At 40.0% G+C, this 19,697-nt stretch overlaps 2 protein-coding genes across 2 annotated transcripts in view; both read left to right on the forward strand.

The window, feature by feature from the left end:
- Nucleotides 1-7,919: 7,919 nt before the first annotated feature.
- LOC102037393 (serpin B10-like) lies at nucleotides 7,920-15,788 on the forward strand. Its single transcript, XM_005425832.3, has 8 exons — nucleotides 7,920-8,184; nucleotides 9,286-9,463; nucleotides 10,437-10,550; nucleotides 12,161-12,295; nucleotides 12,668-12,785; nucleotides 13,153-13,295; nucleotides 13,882-14,037; nucleotides 14,879-15,788. The coding sequence occupies exons 2-8, from the start codon at nucleotides 9,296-9,298 to the stop codon at nucleotides 15,281-15,283; spliced, it is 1,239 nt and encodes a 412-aa protein (XP_005425889.1). The 5' UTR covers nucleotides 7,920-8,184; nucleotides 9,286-9,295; the 3' UTR covers nucleotides 15,284-15,788.
- A 2,369-nt stretch (nucleotides 15,789-18,157) lies between these two features.
- The window catches only part of LOC102037224 (heterochromatin-associated protein MENT-like), a 7,364-nt gene continuing 5,824 nt past the window's right edge, over nucleotides 18,158-19,697 (forward strand). The window contains exons 1-2 of the mRNA XM_005425831.1: nucleotides 18,158-18,217; nucleotides 19,464-19,640. Of these exons, the coding sequence (XP_005425888.1) occupies nucleotides 19,473-19,640 (168 nt within the window). The 5' untranslated portion in view covers nucleotides 18,158-18,217; nucleotides 19,464-19,472. The remainder of the gene's footprint in view (nucleotides 18,218-19,463; nucleotides 19,641-19,697) is intronic.

Here is a 19,697-nt window from a genome sequence, read left to right on the forward strand (position 1 = left end):
TTGCTTTGGATTTCCCTGCCCCATCCTCCAAAATAACACATACTTTGGCAGGACCTCGGGGACACAATTTGCTGGTAGCAAAGATGATCTTGCAAAAGAACAAAGATAACATGACACCACCTTCACTGGTGTGTAAATAGTTCAAATATATTCCTTCACTTTCTTTTATCTTAGCTGATTGCTGATCAAGAGATAACAATGGGGAAACTTATTGCAAGACAGCTAATAGTGTGTTTACTATGGTCCTAGAGTTTCTGTTGATCTGGTCATGGAAATAGGGCACCTAAATTCCCAAGGACACTTAAATTTCAGCAAATTTTTTCTAAAACTGCAGTATTTCCAGGCTGTTTAAGTTTTTATCAATTAAAGCATACTTCTTCACAAACAGAAGACACAAGTAAGTCCATCTGCTCCTGTATGTAGACAGATATTTTCAGTGCTACCTCCTGATTTCTGTTGACTTCAGCTGCCAGCACAGCAACAAGCAGTCATATTCTTGTCCTCAGTAGTCACTTCCTTGAAAGAAACAACCCCCATGTGCTCCCAGTCCTGTTTTCAGAAATAATTTTGGAATTTGGCAAATCATATCCCCATTAAGGAATGGATGCCAGAGTCCTCAGATCTCAGAGAAATATTTGTTTGAACGCCAGAAGTTTCAATAACCTCCCACATCTGAGGTACTGCAGCTCCTGTAATAACAGGCACCCAAAGTACTGGCCCCTAGAAGAACATGCCTGGATCTAGCCCCAAGCTATGTGCCAGATATCAGACCTCCACCACTCAGCATCAGAGGAACAAAAGCTCAGAGGAACAAATCCTCTCCTTTGTGCCAACAAATGAGGCTACAGCTTCATCTCACCATCCTCAAAGCAAAATAGTTAGCATCATGTCCTAGACACTTCAGCTTTCTTCTGTGTCATGAAGCACAGATGGATTATGCTCTTGTTTGCCCACAGAATGTCTTTGAGCACAAGTATGGAAGAAGGCTCATACAGCTTTAGGACTGTCATTAGAGGCTTTTATTGCTCTACCACCACACCCCATGTATATTTATAATTTCAAGCATGCATTCAAAAGATTAGTGAGTTGTGTCGATACAAGACCACACTTGCTTGCTTTCTTGTGGTCTTACAATGGGAAGTTAATTCCACAGAGATGACAGAATTTGACCCTGGGGCCTTACTATTTATTCCGGTACTAACTGTTCTAATACATTAAAATGCAAGTAATATTGCTTGGTCAAACAAAGTCAGTTATTTGCAAAAATTGGTCTCCTGAAGTTTCCAGAGTTAGAGACTTGTGTTGGAAAGGGCAGCTGACAGTCACCTGGTCTTAACTTCAGAAACACATCAGGGCCCTTCCCAGCCAAATGTTGCATATCTTTAAATTTGGAGAATCCACAGTGCTAGAACTAATTTAATTTTAAAAGTAAAACCAAATATTACTAATGTAGAAGTAGTGTAGACTATCTAGCCAGCTTAGTTTTCTCTCACTAAATGAGAGCTGGCCACATGTGAAAATGAGCCCCACCAGTTCCTTCATTTTGATTCTCCCATGTCCAGTCTGCAAAGCTCTCACTGTTTTCCCTTACTTTTCTTGGAGCCAATGCAAAATACCTCTGAAAATGCCAAAGAGTGTTTAGTCAACCATGTGAACAGGAAATTCCTAGGAAATTCCATTGCTCCTAACAACGACTAGGAACAGAAGTGAGATAATAGATAGCTTCATGCTACACATTTTTAGTCCAGAAGCATAATTTATACTTTATCTACATTTTAGTACTTGGCGATATCACTGGGATATTGTTTGCACCTGGCCTCTATTTCCACATTGCTACAGTATTGAACTTCCCAAGAAAAAGAGTTTAATACCATACAGTCCAACTGTCTTGTGAAAGGAACAAACAGTCTCAAATTGCATTCTACTCCCAGGAAAAAAACAAACAAACTAATTTTATGCTCTTATTTCTTTAACTCATTCATCACTTTCCTACTTTTTAAAATGCTAGCAATAGCATCCCACAACAGGCAAACAATGAATTTCTATTAGTGGCACCTTCAGAGAACAGGAAAAGGTTCCTAGAGGTGAGCAAATCCTTACAAGGAGGGCTGACTTCTTAGTCACACAGATAAAATTCCAGTTTAGTGGCGCTGATAAGACACCAATAAGGAGTGGGAGAATAGTGAGGTGCCAGATGTGTTTTTGTAAGGAATGGAATTACAGATCAAAGGGGGCAGAGGAGGAATCATTGAACTTCACAGGGCTGTATGCAGGAGCAATTCCTCTTCCTCTTCCTTCTTTTCTCTTTCATTCTGCCTCATTTCCCTTGGATGTGGTTCATTAACCATCTTTCCCCAAGGTGCTGACTATCCCCACCCTTACCATGTCCTCCTTTTTCCTCCTTGCCCTTCAGCAATCTCTACTTCTGTGGGCAGTGAGGGAAGAGGGCAGGGCTGGAGTCAAGGCTTGATTCTAAGAGGAGCAATATCAGGGAGAGGAAGAAAGTGGGAGGACAGTTTACCCCTCCTACTGCCTGGAGGGACTATCTGGTATGAAATGATGCTGTGTCAGCTACAGAGGCCAAGCTGCCTCTGCATGAGGTGGGGAAGAGGCCCTTCCTCCAGCCACAAACAGGCAGCCTTTGCTCTGCCACACATCTTCTGGTAAGTTTCCCTAGCCTGATCTTGCCTCTGTTCCACTGAATTAAAATTGGTCTTGACCTATGTGTTGGTCTGTCTATGTTCCCAGACAAGGAATTAGCAACCACAGAAGCCAGGGATATTAAAAAATATAAAGGATATTAAGGAAGATTTAGCCAAAGAAAAGTAAGGGTGATACACCAAGCAGAAAGAAAAGTCTAAAGCAACTGAGAGAGACTACTGCACTAGATTTAAACTACACAGAGAGTTCTGCTTTTGGCTTTCAAAGAGCTAAAACAGCCACAGATATCAGTACAAAAGATAATAGAGCCATGAAGATCTCCTTACAGATGAATCAAAAGAGTTTGGAAATGCTTTGGTAAAGAGCAGATGTTCATCAGGGTAGTTTAAAAGAAAGTCCTCTTTCTTTTAAAATACCCTGCAATACCCTGCAAGTTCACACTTTTCCACTCCCACAAAAGTTTGAGGAACAAAATGAAAACTTTCCATCTTATTTTACCTGAAAGCAGAAATAAACATGAGATCATCTTGTATTACTTGCCGTGTATCAGGTCATTAGTTTCTCCTTGGCTGTGAAAAGCTTGCTAACTTGAACCACGCAAAGGATATCAGGTCTCAAGAGATTGAGATCCTTTGTGCAACAGGCCGGGAATGTGAGAGATGGAAAGATGCAATGGCAAAGCCATTGATGAGACATTTTCAAGTGATGCTTATGACACTACAGCTTAGCTGAGGTCCTTGTCAATCCAAAGAGGAAATTCCACCACAAGCCCTCATTTTTGGGGTCTCCCTCTTCCAGGACAAAGCATTAATGCTGCTGTATGTGCACTTAAGCAGGTAGTTTAGATCAGTTCCAAGATTAGCCTAAAAAGCACAAAACTATGAAGGGGCAGCAAGTGCCAAGCAGCAATGAATAGCAAAGATTTTCTGTACACCTCCTCAAGTGATTATTGGAAAAATTCTCCTAATGAAACTCCTGAAAACACCAACTGCCTTGGGAAACTCCGGGTCTTTCCACCAAGCAAGAATACTTGCAATCAAACTGTATGAAAAACAGAGCAAATATCTAAATGGCTTTCTTAAAAGAGATTCTTTCCTCTATATTCTGCTCTGACACATCAGCACAAGGCTCCTGTTTAGGATGGGCACCTGTTTAGAAATGAGTATTGAAGATACACTGACTTGATATTCACATCCTTCACCTCATAATGTGGCACATCCTTCACGATAGCACTGGAAGGGGAAGATGGGATCAGCTTTCTGATAGAGTAGTTGTGCAGCTGACATACAGTTCCACCCTTTGAGAGATTTCTTTGGAAAAATGACAAGTTTCAGCCAATGTGCACACAAGCCACACATACGTCATGACTCATAATGCAGACTGTGTATCACGGCTGAGAAATTAAGGCCACTCTTCATATTTTTAGCGTCATCCATGACCTGTGATACTTTTAAAATGCTCACTACCTGAGTCATTCAAAGGAAAACTGCACCCTTGCATGTGTGGAAACAGTATGCATATTCATTCACAGATAAACTGCCCCTTTTCAGATATACAAACCAGTCCTTTATCAGAAGTGCTGTGCTTCTTACCAGAGCAGAATTTCTCAGGACAAATATTGCTTTATTAATTACAGTGCCAAAACTAAAGCATGTAGAAGTAATACTGAAGTAAGAGGAATTCTGCTGGGACTGTCAAATTTTACCACACCTTTGCCTCTGCAGGTGTGGAACAAAATGCCTCAAAAATATTTATCCAGGAACCTCACCACACCCTTTGGGAACTCATAAGGTTTTACATAGTGTTAGAGTATGTCAGCAAGGATTGCTTGGCAAGGGAAGGCTTGCAAATCTACTTGTAGGAGGTGCAGAACAGATCACTATCTACTTTGTTTCAAAATAAAGACACGTGTATTATCAACCAAAGCTTTAAAAGGAAAGAGGATACTCAAAGAATTAATATCTCTTTAACTTAAAAATTGAGATTTCAGGTTGATACCATCACACATAAAATTCCTTTACAGCACAGCCCAAAATCTGTAACAATCAGTCTAGGTGATGCATATAGTTGGTTTTTTTTCAGTTGACAATGTAAGGTACAGCTCACGCCATGATCTCAGTTACACTATGACAGAGTTATCACCCAGGAAAAAGCCCTCCTTAGCACAGAAAACGTTATGTTTCTAGTCATAGAATCATGTGCTGAGGTACAAGAGACCCATGAGGATCATTGAGTCCAACCTGCAGAGGACGCCTCAAGAGCCACACAATGTTCCCTGCGAGTTGTCCAAATGCTCTTTGAACTCAGACAGACTCAGTGCTGCGAGCACTTCCCTGGGGATCCTGTTCCAGTGCCCAATCACCCTCTGGTCATGAGAGTGAAGATATCAGTACTTATCCCTCCACTTCCCCTCCTGAGGATGCTGAAGACCACAATGAGGTCACCCCTGAGTCTCCTCTTCTCCAGGCTGAACAGAACAAGTGACCTCAGCTATTCCTCATAAGACTTTCCTTCAAGGCCCTTCACCATCCTCATGGCCCTTCTCTGGACACTCTCCAATAACTCAATGCCTTTTTTATATTGTGGTGCTCAAAACTGCACACAGTTTTCAAGGGGAAGCCACACAAATGCAGAGTAGAGCACTTAGCACTCTCACTATTTTCTCAGTTCCTGTGCCCCTGTCCTCCTTATAGTTTTTAAATAAATCACACAGAGATTTAAAACAACAACAAAAAATCACATCTACAAAGGGATGAAAATATTAGCAGATTTCAAAACTCTTTTCTTCCCTATGCTTCTTTTATCTCCTAAAGTCTTTTTAAAGGTTTGGAGGTATTTAAAATCCTTTCATGTTTAAAATCTGGCCAACTCTGGCTGAGTCAAAAAATTGAATAGAGTACTCTGCTGGGTAAATCAGAAATTCTTCCCTGCCAAGTAAATAAATAGTGCTTGTACTTGTAAAAAACACTTGAGGATGTCAGGGAAACTGAAGAGCTTTCCTTCAAATACCACTTTTTCTTTTGATCTACCTTAACACATTAGTCTATAGAACCCATTAGTCCTGAATTAAATCAGATTTCCAAGAGCTATACAGAGTTGATAGTAAAAATAAACTACCAATGGGCATGAAAACCAGCCATGGAAAGTTGTATCCCAAAAATACTGTGTGATAGCAGAAGCTATCACTTTTCTGTGACAGCAACTCTTTTTCTCAAGACCCTTAAGAAACTTCATAGGGCACTTTATAATATTCTGCTTAGATGTCAAACATGTCACCTATTCTTGAACCCAGGCATGAACTGAGTCAGACACTGTGTAGTCAAAATGACGTGTGCAAAGTTCCACTGAAACTGGAGGAAACAAAATGCTTTTATGTAGCTGGCCAGAGTGCTGGTATCCTGCCAATATTTGCCCTAACCAAATGGAAACATGAATGACTGCAGTGACAGAGAACACAGGTTTACTTCCCACAGAAAGGACACTACTAACACAAATATAAATCTCCTAGTGTGCTGCTGTGTTGACTTACTAGGGAGTGGGAGCGCCACTGCTACTGAGTCAGCAGTAGCACCTCACAGTGAGTTGTGTCCTCCAGTGATGCTAATTTAAATGGATATTAGAAAATATTATCAACCCATCATGTTGATAAAGCATATTTTGTCTTCTGAGATGAGTATAATTTTAGTTGCTCAGTATGTTTTTCTTATTTTTATGTCCTAACCACCAGCCATGCCATTCAAGAGGTGTTCTAAAAAGGTAGCTGTAAAACCTTGTGCAAAAGCACAAACCTCTCATTCAGCCTAACCCGACATTTCTGTGTAAACAGAACACCTCAGTCACTTCTTGTAAGGCAGCAAGCAGTAGCACTAGTTAGCAAATTAAGTTCATCCCCACTTTATAAGCAGAAAACCCACACCAATTGCTTTAAGGGATGAAGTATTTTCAAGGTATCTATCACTCTTCAACAACAGGGCTAAATTTGCAAAGATTACTCAAATCATTTATGCTTTGGAAACCATTTAAGGCCAATGTAAACAGATTACAACTTTCCCAGGCGCTATGGGAGCAATTAGTTCTGCAGTGAACACCTCTCCTACACTATGCTGCTCTCTGCAAAACGTAACAGGTACATCAAATTACAACTCACACTGAAACATGCCCCTTTTGGATAGCTACCATTTCAAAATATCTGAGGGGCAGGAAAACACCATCCAAATAAAGTAATGTGGCTCCTCACAGGTAGGAAAGCAACTTTAGCAAAGCTTTCAATTTCCAAGTTACATTGATACAAGAGTTTCACTATTGTCAAGGGATCCTTTTCAGCTGTACCCTCCTATGCCCTGCACCAAATTTTGTAGGTATTTCCATGGTTCATTTCTCATTATGAGATCCTTCAGGCAAACCTTTGCCCTACAACATAAATCCATGTTAAATGTATGCTCACAGATAGAAGATCAGAAGAAAGCTCTCCAAAGGTAGTTCATGCTGAGGAAACACCTTGTGAGTGAGTCCTGCTCAGTGTTGGGGAGGTATCCAATTCCTACTCAGGTTTTCAAGGTGGAAGTATCAACAGTGCAGAGACAAAAATTAAATAAATGGCAAGGTAGGATTTTAAAGGGTGTTTCAGTTAGGAGTCAAGAGTAGGGACAGACAGATACAAGAAGGACTACAGAAGAAGGGACACCATGATTGCAAGGAAAATCAGGGAAGTAGGCATTTTAGTAGCCCAGGAAAGAAGAAAAGGAAGATTTGACAGAATATTCATCTCTGGAATATTCATCTCTGGAAAATAAGGACTAGATCTCTGATGTGCTAGATGGGTCAAACAGCTTCCAGACTGGGTGGGGAAACAGAAACAAAGTCTAATCTAACACCCACACTAAGTTCAAGGGATGCTGCCCACTGCTAATACAAGTCAGGGTCTGGTTCCTGAGTCTCAACCTTCCCTATCTCACAGTTACAGAGTTTCCCTGGCTGTACAGTCTTAGAATCCTACAAGATTAACAAAACCCATTTTTCCAAAAGAGAAACCCACCAGGAATGACAAATACTTTCTCAGAAGGAAGCAGGCAGTAGAAAAACTCACTCATAAGAAGTCCCTTTCTTTTTCTCAGTCTGTCTGTTTCTCAGAGATAAATTCTGTAATACAAACCATAAAAGAAGTAGGTCAGTGACTGCCTTTTTTTAACCTCTCCAAACCACAAAGGAAAGATTGTTCAAAGTAGTGTGGGTTCAAGTTGTTACTAGCCTGTTGCCACAAAAGTGTTTATAGAAATACTTAAGCAGTCACTTTTGTAAAATTCTTCTATGGTATCATTCTTACCATCACTTCACATCCTACTCTGAGGTGATTCAGTCCTTCCACAGGGATGTGGCCTATAGGGCAAATTTCATTGCAGAGTCATGAGTCATAAGAACCTTTGCAGAACCGGCCAGGCGCACTATAAATTCATCCTACCCTTCATGTCAACTGCAGAAACCTTGGAGACACCCAGAGCAGTGTTTCTCCCTGCACAAAACAAGGTACTGTAATGACTTCTAGATAGTATTTATTTTACTTATTCTTGGCTGATGTTGCTTTGTTTGCAAATAGGAAAAAAGGAAGCAGGTATCTGAACTGGAAACAACTAATGCTTGGGGAAAGTAATTAACTAAGATTGCATAGGCATAGCCTAAAAGATGAGTCTTAAAAATATACAGGAAGACAACTTATAGTTCAGAGTTCTATAATTTCTAGAGCTCACTGACTAGCATATATATCACAGCACACTTAGAACCATTGTGTTTGCCTAAGTCAGGTAATTTGTTCTTGTACTATTTAGTGCTTAATATTATCAGTTTAGCTCCTGGTTTGCAAGCTGTTAGGGTCACAAACTATCTTTTATTCTAAAACCATCCTATACCAACCAAAATAACTCTTAGTCCCTAGACTAGAACCCTCAGCTAAACCTGCAAGGCAAATAACAAATAGCAGCCTCTGCAGTCTGCTGAATATAGAAAGCTTCTATTGCAGAAGAACTGGGAAGCTAGGATCTGGGCTAGTGCTGTAAGACAGGGTTGCAGGACATTTTTAAAAGTCAGAAAGGTAATTCAGGATGCTTAGCATGCAACAATTGGGGCAGTGCTTGCTCAAGTATAGGAAGGAGAGTTTTGTCTTGACCTAAAGGAATAGTCTGACTGCTCCTGTTACCAGAGTATTTGTTCACTACAGAGATGAGTATCAAAAGGCTCTTGAACAAATTGAAGCATAAAATTTGTCCTAAGAGACAGTTTCTCGGTGGTGTGTAGCCCAGGCTTTGCTGAGTAATCAAAAAATCAAAATTTGCTATCAACTATCACTCCAAGATGCAGTAAAGGGCAGTGCAATAAATTTCCTGGTGAACAAATATGAAACACAGCTAGAGCTGGTTCATGCCTAAAAATGATAGCTGTTGCCATCAGTTATACAGGGCATGCTAAGCTTTGGGAAACTTTATAACAGTTAATGCTCCTCACTTTTTATATAAGCAATTTTAGAAAGATTTTTAATCACAAAAAAGTTCAAATAGTGAAGAGGAGCTTCTAAACAAATAGCAGTCACAGTTAGTGGTTCATTAATACCATCTTTTCCATCTTTCTGTGCAGCTTCAGGACAATGGATATATTGAATAAAGCAAACACAAGCTTTGCTCTTGACTTTTTCAAACAGCAATTGCAGGAAGATGGTGACAAGAATATATTGTTCTCTCCTTGGAGTATTTCATCTGCCCTGGCTACTGTTTATTTGGGAGCCAAAGGTAACACTGCAGATGAGATGGCAAAGGTGAGTCTGGGATTCAAAAGTAGCTGTCTGAAAGGGTTGATTTCTTGGAGTAAGGTCCTGCATGCCAGAAATTTGCTTGTTGAAACACAGGAAAAGAGTTTTCTCTATACTTATTTCAAGTTTTACACTTTGCTAAACATAAATCCACATCTACAAGATTAGAGAAAAACTATGTTGAGAATACAACCCTTTCTTTGGGGTATGTATTTTACAGGCAAAATTACTTACTGAAATTGCCAAGTCACACTTGCTCAAAGCTTGTAGTGTCATCAGGGGACAGTGAGAACAGTCCCAATGCATGGTTGTTAAATACCTAATGCAGGTACCTAGCTCCTGTTGGAGGAAGGGAGGCTGGTGAGTTTGCTTCTGCTGTGGCAGAAATTGATCACCTGCAGTGATCTAACTCCTTATTTATAGGATGCAAGAGACCCAGTAGGGGAAAAAAGGAGTGATCTTCTGTTAGGATGAAGGGAAAACAAGACAAAACAAAACACTCAGCTCTTCTGAAAAGTGTTCCAAGGTTGCTTGCACTCCTTTGTAGTCTGGTTAAGGTGAACAAGTCCAAAGAAAGGGATTTAAGGCATGGAACTGCCTGCACACTTTTCAGGCTTTTTGACACATAGCAGAGCTCCATTAAGACTTCTCCTTTGGTAGACTCCATCTGGGGGTAATTGGCTCTTTCCAGGTATTAACAGGTCATCCCAGGGCATAACTCAAAGCAGGCAGATTCCTCAACAAAAGCCAGGTATGTAAGAGTTTCACCCTGCAGCCCTCAGCTTAGTTTGCACAAGCTATTTTGTACACATGGGCATTGAGACCTAGACAAAGGTTTCATATTCAGTAAGGACTGGACACAAGAATAAAATCTGAGCTTGACTGTCATCATTACTAGTCCCCTTGATGTCACTGAAAAAATTCACTGAAACAGCAAGTTTTCTATTTTTTTCATTTCTTATTGCTTTTTCCACTACAGGCACTTCACTTCAACAAAGCTGAAGAAGCCAAAAATGTCACCACAACCATAAGAATGCAGGTCTATGCCAGAACAGAAGAGAGTCTATCAAATCGACGTGCATGTTTCCAGAAGGTATCTCACCCAAACTGGTGATCAAGCTAAGGGCATAGCCACATTTTCTCCTGTATTTTCCTTCCACATTTGTGTTTGCTTATGTTTGCCTCCCTCAAATTTAGTGTACAAAACGAATTGGTGCAGCATTGTGCGATACCTTCATCTAATGCAACACTTATTGCATGCTTCCCCCTTTTACACAGAATTGCATAATCTAACCTCAAATTTGCAAAATTTAACATTTGATGATCAATAGATCTTCTGATCTTTTTCCTTTAGCTCTGAGGACAGATTTCTTTCTCAAACTATTACTATTCAAAAGCTAGCACAGTTCTTACCTCAGAGAGCTAATCCCAAGAAAAGAAATGCTCTTCCACACATTTGATTGCAGCATCAAGACAAAGAAAACCAGAACACTAACTTTTCCAGGCTACCTATTCTTGATATGTTTCATAAATTTGCCTTCATTTCAGTTGAGAAGTTAACAGTATAAATTTACATGTTGGGATCTTCCAAAGTAGACCAGTTGCCTGCAATAAATCTAAGAGAAATGGGAATAATTTTATTCCTGAGATAAGCCTTTGCCATACTGGCAGGCATTTTGTCCCAGTTTGCACATAATTTAATATAGCAGAACAATACAGAAGAGCAAATGCAATCCCTCTGAGTCAGAAAAGGCTTTTTCCTAGTTTACAATTCAAAGATGGTGGTATCAAACTCTTCTCCCTGCTCTTTCCCGTCATCCTTATTCTCTAGGGGGTTGAGCTGTTTCCCTGCAGTCTGCCCACAAAACCCCAACTGTTGCTAGTTTTGATGAATGGATCTGCATCCCACAGCCAAATCCCATGGTGGGAAGATTTATTTTAGGGGTTATGTCAACATCTCATTTGCACTGCATGAACGGGAAAAGGATTGTTCCTCATGAGTAACACTTGCCCTCACTGTAAGAATTACAGAGCGCTATGGGTAGTGCTATGGGTTCTAACACTTTGGAGATTTAAGGTCTGTTCGTGCCTCTGATTCTGATATAATGATGAGATGAATACAGCACAGGTGCAGATTTTTAATTTACTAATTCTCAGCTCCTTCCTTGAGCTCATTGGAGACTCTGAACCTACATCCATTTAATCCTGTCACTTCAGTATAGAGAATTTACTGCAATTACTGAAACATTAAAAAAACCCAAACCACAAAATATTAAGAGAGACATTAAGAAATTTAGGGGCAAACCTTCCATGTAACACTACTTTCATAAATTAAGGGAGTGATAGAGGAAAATCCCATGCATTGTTTAAGAATTACTCTCTGACTTTTGCTTTCTGGATATCCAAAGTTTCACAATATCCACTTATAAACCCTTAAATATTTTACATAATTCAGGCTCTTAACACTTGCATTCCAAGATACTCACACGCTGAGTGTCTATGTGTGTCTATACCACACCTGCAACTTCTAATACTTCAAAATGATTCTTATATTTGATGTCCAGTTTAGAGCACCTCTTCTGTTGTAATATAGGTAACAGATCACCCAAAGAGAAATACTTTACTTGGATCTGTGTGCAGAAAAAAACCCAGGATTTTTACAAAACAGATGAGTAATGTCCTTTTTATTTCTCTTTCTCCAAGACAGAGATTGGCAAATCAGATAATATCCATACTGGATTTAAAGCACTCAGCTTTGAAATCAATCAACCCACTAGAAACTACCTACTTAAAAGTGTCAACCAGCTATATGGAGAAAAATCATTGCCTTTCAGTAAGGTAAGACTTTTATTTAGATTATGCAGTGTCATTTAATCTTCATGATCAACCTATGGCAACATAAGCTATATACTTTAAATATTTTTGCTACATTTGCAAATTATATTATTATCCTTAACATTAACATTTTCTATGATACTTTTCCTTAGACTTTGGACACTAAAGTTTCAGTTTTTTGGGATGCATATCTAATCTCAGAGTGATTTGTAGATGTAGTTAGATGAGAATGTTTAAACCGAGTGTTTCCACTAAAAACCACTTTGTTCCTTTGAGAAAACACTGTGCTTGTGGCCATGTAATTTTCATCTCTGGCTGCAGTAGTACTCATTTTGGCAGGCAGCAAACCTAAGTCAGATGTCTATTGCCCTGCAGGAATACTTATTTTTAACCAAGAGATATTACGGTGCAGAGCCACAATCAGTCGACTTTGTGGGAGCAGCAGATGCCGTCAGGAGAGACATCAATTCCAGTGTTGAACAACAGACTGAAGGTGAGTTCCAGCCTCTCCTCTCCAAATCAAAAAGGAGTCATTTTGGCTTCTCTGTGCCCAAAGGGCCCATGGCAGGTAAACAATTCACCTCAGAAAGGTAAATCAGTCTTTTCCTAAATTACTCATCTACCAACAAGCTCTTACTAAAATTAGTGTCCTCCATCTCTGTGTGTGAGGAATATGGCTTATTCTTCTTTGTAAATCAAGATTACCCCAGTAACTACATATTTGCAAATAATCTCAAGCTGGATGAGTGCTATGGCAGCACTTAAAATTTCCCTGGTTTATATCCCCAGAAACTGTGCCAGCTCTTAGACTGAAACAGTGAAACTGCACAGATGTGTGAATGTCTCTCTGTTTTCTCTAGGTAAAATCCAGAATCTGCTACCTCCTGGATCTGTAGATTCACTCACCAGGCTAGTCCTGATAAATGCACTCTACTTCAAAGGAAACTGGGCAACAAAGTTTGAAGCTGCAGCTACCAGGCAAAGGCCTTTCAGAATAAACATGGTATGGCAATATACTGCCCTATTTCCTACATTGCAGGTGGAAAAACCTGAAAAAGTTGGGGGGAGAGGAGGGGCAGGGAGAAGTCCTGTCACCCTTTAAATACGTGCGGCAGTATAGTTATTTCATTTAAAGCATACAGCGTATTCAGTATATTTATTTCACCACACTTTCAGCACTAAAACTGCACACACATACCAGGCCCTGAGGCACAAGTAAATTATCAGAAGCTGACTTCAAAAAAGCTTCCATTCTCCACAGGCAGGAAAAAAAAGAGGTGAACAAAAGTGTATGGGTTAGTTCTTTACATTTTCACTTTTAACCATTCAGGAAATCAGAGTGGCATACAGTTTCCTACAACTGATGTCATCTGAGAGAGCTCAGATAGCATGCATGCTTCCTAGTGCCTTTCCAGTGACTTGCAGGGATCCTCTAAAGTTCCTGTGTTCTGTGTCCTATCCATTCGGATGTCTCAGACACATTGGGCAGCTTGTAGAGTAAATAAAATAAACATCCACTGTGCTACTTTAACTTAGCCCTTTTACTGTTCAGAGTACAATTGTAAAACATTCCATTTGATTTGTTGCAGCATACAACTAAGCCAGTGCCCATGATGTACCTGAGGGATAAATTTAACTTAAACTACATAGAATCAGTTCAGGCTGATGTTCTTGAGCTTCCATACATCAATAATGACCTCAGCATGTTCATCCTGCTACCGAGTGACATCTCTGGCTTACAAAAGGTAAAAAAATTGAGAACATAAATACTGTGGAAAAGTAAGAGTGTCATTATTTACTTACTTTGTGCCTGTGTGAGGTAAAAGACAGGGCTCTAGTCATGCTTTTAGGAAGGAGGATACTGATCAGGCTCAAGGTAAAGCAAATCCCAAATCTGGTCTAGTACTGTGAGCTTGAAGCTCTTGAAGCTCAGATGAGATTTCTTAGCCTTGGAAGCCAGCACGTCTGTGGTTGCTAAAGTTCATAACTCTTGGAAACAGGTAACCCAAACCCCATAAGATTATCCCTTTTCCAGCAGAGCAAAAATAGGGACACAAAACCAGCCCTGCTGAGATCCACTGTTCACACCAATTCAGACAGATACGATTTCATTCTGGAAAAAAACACCAAAAATTGGGCACCCTCTGTTATGTTCCAGGATGTCCAGAACTAAAACGTATGGATACTGCCACCTTCTGTAAAAAGCCTGATTCTGCCTTTGGATAACAAACCCTCAAGAAATTTTAATTTTTAAGGTGTTGTGGGGGGCAGGGGAAAGCTCTTTTCAGTGAATTCTAAAATGCGGGGAAGACAGCCCTAGGAACAGAAGAACAGCCAGACTATCATAGCTCTGCTATATTCCCTGACAGTTACTGAGAACATTTCAAATATTGCATTGATATATCATAGAAGAACATTCTCCTTTAGAACAACATATCTCCAAACTGCCATTTCATTACTGTTTTTCTTGTACTCTTACAAACTCTTGAAAAGTTCTCCATATAAGAGAAGAAGTAGCCTGTAGGGCACACGTTTTTGAACATATTTTAATTTTCTGATTTTTTTTTTTTTTTTTACTTACTGCAGCTAGAAAGAGAATTGACTTTTGAAAACTTGTCTGCATGGACAAATCCAGAACTAATGGAGAAAATGAACATGGAAGTTTATCTGCCCAGGTTCACATTAGAAGAGAAATATGACCTCAAATCTACTTTGAGCAGGATGGGGATACAAGATGCCTTCACAGAAGGTCAAGCTGATTTCACAGCAATGTCCAAGACTGGTGATCTGTTTTTGTCTAAAGTTTTCCACAAGTGTTACCTGGAAGTCAATGAAGAAGGCACAGAGGCAGCAGCTGCCAGTTCGGCAACACTGGCATCACGAAGTCTTGGTGCTACTGTTATCTTTCTAGCAGATCACCCTTTCCTTTTCTTTATCAGGCACAACAAGACCAAGACTATCCTCTTCTTGGGAAGGTTTTCTTCCCCCTAGAAGCTCGATTACTACACAGGTTATTGCAACAACAAAAATGAACTAAATACACACCACAAAGAACATCTCAATAGCCCATGCACTTCTTAATTTTCCTGTACTGTTGACAAATCTCTCAATGTTAGAAGAGAGTATTTTATGAAAAACAACCTCAAATTTATGCCTCTGGCTCATTTTCCTGGCCAAAATACCCCAAAAAGCTAGCACTACATGCTAAGTACCCAACTGCGCAAAGAAGAACATTACTGTGTCTTTTTAGCACTTTCTGAACCTGAACTTTGACAATTCAGAACAGACTGAGTTGAGCTCAACCAGTAATTTTAAAGTTTTGATACCTAAGAAGATGAAAACCCAGGAAAATCTTGCAGAATGCTGCTGCATCTCCATTGGTTTCAGCTCATGCTGATCCCCAAAGCAGGCTACTCATCCACATTCTTGTCAGCTTTTTACCAACTCTGGTAAAAAACTGCAGCCTGGCAGAACTGGCAATGAAATAAACCTGCAAAATCACCTTTGTTCCTGATACTGGTGCTTCTTTTTTTGCTCGAAAAGTGGTTAACACATGTACTTTCTAATCTCTGTCCCACAGCAACTGGAAAATATTTAACAGCACTATAGAACTAGGAAAATAAAACACATGTGCCTCACAACCTTCCCCTTTGTAAACTTTCACCCTTACGACTATGTCCACTATGTCCAGCCTAGAACTGTGCTGCTTTGCTCTCATTTTACTTTGCCACTTATTCACTGGTTTGAGACAAGACAAAATGGGAGAATCAAGTATACAGCTAATACAAGTAATACTAATGGCCATAAGTGCTTTCTGGAAGATGAATGTGAACCTCCCAGGTCATATGTACTCCTGTCACTGCTCTTTCTCCTAAGAGAGTGCCCTGATCAATCATGCATGTTTGCGGGGAATGCTCCTGACTATATGAATTCACAACAGAGAGCAAAGGACCAGATTTCTTAAGGACTTGCATACACCAACAGCTATCTTACTACAAACACATTTTCTTGAAACAGCAGAACTCCCTTTTTCTGGCAGAGACTGCTGACTGTCCCTGCATCCTTTCTCTTTTCATTCAAGTGGTCAGCTGCTCCCAGGGTCTCTTCTGGCTCTGCTTCCCAAATGCGAAGGAACATAGGAAAAGTGTTATGAAGCACGTGCTTTATCCCTATACAGCCCCAAGAGAAATGCCTTCTGCCTGTCTCAGATGTGAAACATGACACTGGATCCCTGTGCATTCAGTCCAACTCTGCCATACCCTCTTTCACCTCATGGAAGAGCAGCATGTCCCCATGGATAAGCCTCTTAAGCACTTCCTGATATGCCTTGGGAATAAAGACAGAAAAGTCACACCTGGAAGGCCAAGGAGAAACAAAACTATGACAACATGAACACAGACTCACTCAGGCCTTTAAAGTCAATGGAAATATGAGTCACCTTTTCTCCCTCCTTCACTATTTTAAGCATGGTTGCAAAGATGACACAGTTGATGTCCTTTTGGCAGTGCTGTATCATTACTGAGTGGCAGTGGCCACAACATATGAAAAGTGAGTTGTACATTAGGGAACAACCTTTTTCCAGGGTGAAGAGCAGTGCTGGAAATGTTGTGGGATCTTCATCCTTGGAAGGGCTACGGCTAACCTCATCTACTCATCGGCCTGCTCCAAGTAGGAGGTTGATCTCTGGATGCCCCTTTCAGTTAATATCTGTGATTTTTTTCTCTTTTGTCAAAAGCCACTCTGCCTTGCAATCTCCCTTTCTCACCCTGTATGGCTTCCTTATATCTTGACTAGCAAAGGCAACTATCTTGCTCACAGATATATCTCTGGGACTTGGGAGTCTCCTGGCTTGGGCTTTCTCACCACCTAACCATTCAGTTGACTTTTCTCCTATCCAGATTTGTGGAGGACGTACTCACCATACTAAAACTAGCACTTGTTTAATTTCTGGCATTTCTTCACTGCCTTGCACAACACTGATTTTTGACATTTTTTAGAATTCTTGACCCACTATATTCCTGTAATCAGGCTTGCAGTAAAATGCTTAGCAAAGAGTACAGTTTCCTTCCTTTCCTGCTCCTTACGCTGTCCTCTAGAGTCTTAGAGTTGTTACCACCTTGTTCTTCTGCCATCACTGTGTCTCTTCTGGGACTTCAAAGTGACAGCTCCTGTGCCATGTTTACCTCTGTCGTGTCTCTCTGTCTTTGCTTGAACCCTCCCAGCACAGTTGTTTCAATTCTTGCCCTCCTTATTGTGCAGCAACTCAGGGTTGTGCAGTGTTTGTCTCAAATGATTCCCAGCCATGACAGCAATGAGATTTCTTCACCAACCAGTGGGGTCTCCATCCCTTTCCCCTCCTTCACAGCTTTGTCTCTGTGTTTCCAATAATCTTCAGTCTAAAGCTGGACTCCCAGTGTCCAATTCAATCACTAAGCTTGTTGTTTTATGCTAGGGTACTGCATTTGAAACTCAGGAGTCACAGAGTGGAGAAACAGACCCTCAATATCTGCTTAAATCCAGAAACCAAAACAAAGCATTGTGTAACCTTTTTAAAATTCACTTATTTAAAACAACACAGCAGTTATCTCCACAACACCAGAAAACCTTTGGAATCAGCAACTTGCTTTGCTATCCTGTCAGTAGGTTATTGTGGTGCAACAACAGACTTGAGATTTTAATTCCATTCTCCTTTTGAAATCTCTAAATCTGAAAATGACCAGGTCAACAAAAAGGCCAAAACTTTGTAAGATCTTTTGGGAATGTGGTAGAAAGGAACTTTGGGTAGGTGGACACAACCTGGATGTAGATAAAAAGGAAAGGGAGGGGCAAGCAGTACTGTGTTCCCTCATTTAAAAATAGCTTAACACACAAATGCAGAACCTGACTGAGGACAAGAGCTAAGTCTTCTCTCTCACGGGATTAAAGGTAAATATTTAAATCAATTTAAGTAAATTTTATGGTGTCTTTAAATGCAATCTGCACTATGTGTGACTGTATGTATAAATGATAATACACCTGTGTTATAATGCATTATTCTTGCCTTGTGTATTTCTAAATGTCAACCATTAGAGAAAATAATGCTGTAAGCCTACGGAAAACTGCTAATTTGGGGCAGAATTATGCACAAGCAGGAAAGTTTTCTTAGGGCAGCAACTGCATTACAAGTAAATTCTTCATTTGAATAAAAGAATTCTGTACTTCAGGTGAAGGCACAGCACTGAACATTATCAGGCCAGAGACTCAGAGGAGTATTCATTAGCTGAAAACAGAAATTCCCATCCTGATGCTCTCTTGGTTGTGTTCTCCAAGGAAAGAAAATCACTCTGGTACAGACATGGTCCTGAGGGCATACTGACTACCAGAAACAATGCAGTTGTCTGGAAACCAATCACTTCATAAATATCTGCAGACTTCAGAGATTGCACCACAATTTTTGTTGCTCCATTCTATAGATAAGACAACAAGAATAATCTAAGCATTTCTGTTTTTTTAAATCGTAAATTACATGAGGCAGCTATTACTGGGTAGATATCTTAAAGCCTAGAGCACTCATAACCTCAAGGCATCTGGCAGTTTCTGGGGAAAAAATTGCTGGAACATTCAGAAGGGATGGTAGGTAAACAGAATGAATAAACTGTGTAAGTCTAAATGGAAACAACAGCTTTGCAGTTCATGAAACTACTCAGAATAGGTCGCTGACCAGGAAAAGCAAATGAGCCTAAAAATTATGCCTAAATCCTTTTGCAGTATCAGCTGTCAATTCTATACAGATCCAAATGTAGTAGTGGGAAACTCAAACAACGTACTAAAATGTAAACCAATGCACTAAAAATGCATATAATTTCCCCTGGGAATGTTCCTTTGATAAATCATTAGTTAAGAACAAAAAAGGAAAGAAATACAGAGGTTATAAATCTGCACATCTTTGGAAATCAAAGGCAGAAAGAACCACAAAGAAAACTGTAGGTGTAGTGGGAAAAAAACTAAAATAAATTGGTGCTCCTAACAGGTGGCAAACACTATCTGTGTGGAAGATAAACATACAACTATGCTATTAGTTTTAGTGGCTTAAATGGATTGTTTTGCACATGCAGCATTTCTCATTAATGTGTACTATGTACAAAAACTTAAACATTCAAAGAGTACAATTTTGTTTGTTGCCTCTTTCCAGGTTGTAAAAATGGAAGTGGTCTCCACATCAGTTGGCAACTTTACTGTTGATCTTTTCAACAAGCTGAATGAGAACAACAAGGGAAAAAACATTTTCTTCTCCCCTTGGAGCATATCAGCTGCTCTGGCTCTGACATACCTGGGAGCAAAAGGAACTACAGCAACGGAGATGGCACAGGTAGGTTACTTTTGTACCATTATTGTGGGGAGAACCATTTGGATTTGCAGAAACACA

This window comes from Geospiza fortis, unplaced genomic scaffold, assembly GCF_000277835.1.
Source record: "Geospiza fortis unplaced genomic scaffold, GeoFor_1.0 scaffold154, whole genome shotgun sequence".
In the NCBI taxonomy this organism is placed as follows: domain Eukaryota; kingdom Metazoa; phylum Chordata; class Aves; order Passeriformes; family Thraupidae; genus Geospiza; species Geospiza fortis.

Excerpts from the sequence above, each read along its gene's own strand:
- LOC102037393 (XM_005425832.3), top strand. The coding sequence starts at position 9,296 with ATGGATATATTGAATAAAGCAAACACAAGCTTTGCTCTTGACTTTTTC. Across the intron at positions 10,551-12,160 it reads GACGTGCATGTTTCCAGAAG|ACAGAGATTGGCAAATCAGA; the intron begins GTATCTCACCCA and ends TCTTTCTCCAAG. Across the intron at positions 13,296-13,881 it reads GGCCTTTCAGAATAAACATG|CATACAACTAAGCCAGTGCC; the intron begins GTATGGCAATAT and ends GATTTGTTGCAG.